Source organism: Mesitornis unicolor, unplaced genomic scaffold, assembly GCF_000695765.1.
Source record: "Mesitornis unicolor isolate BGI_N332 unplaced genomic scaffold, ASM69576v1 scaffold6059, whole genome shotgun sequence".
In the NCBI taxonomy this organism is placed as follows: domain Eukaryota; kingdom Metazoa; phylum Chordata; class Aves; order Mesitornithiformes; family Mesitornithidae; genus Mesitornis; species Mesitornis unicolor.
Genome location: NW_010206437.1, coordinates 2,827 through 3,121, shown reverse-complemented (window position 1 = coordinate 3,121; position 295 = coordinate 2,827). Strand labels below are relative to the sequence as shown.

The 295-nt window shown below is 59.0% G+C and overlaps 1 protein-coding gene across 2 annotated transcripts in view; it reads left to right on the top strand.

Annotated features, from left to right (window-relative positions):
• The first annotated feature begins 64 nt into the window (after positions 1–64).
• The window catches only part of STMN4 (stathmin-like 4), a 2,914-nt gene continuing 2,683 nt past the window's right edge, over positions 65–295 (top strand). For both annotated transcript variants that reach the window (XM_010191744.1, XM_010191743.1), the window contains exon 1: positions 65–77. In XM_010191744.1, coding sequence (XP_010190046.1) covers positions 65–77 — 13 coding nt within the window. The remainder of the gene's footprint in view (positions 78–295) is intronic.

The window sequence follows — 295 nt, the reverse complement described above, 5'->3', positions numbered from 1 at the left end:
ATCGTGGCTCCTCCCCCCCCCCACAGGAACACTCGTGTTGAGGACACCCAAAGATCTCCACGCCATGACTCTGGCTGGTACGGCACCACCGCGGGGCTGCGTGGGGAATGGGGTTAGATTGGATTTTGGGAACAATTACTTCCCCACAGGGTTATCAGGCACTGGAAGGGGCTGCCCAGGGCAGTGCTGGAGTCCTCATCCCTGGGAAGGGTCCAAAAATGCATGGATGTGACGCTTAGGGACATGGTTTAGTGGCCCTGGTCGGGTTGGGTTGGTGGTTGGACCGGCTGAGCTT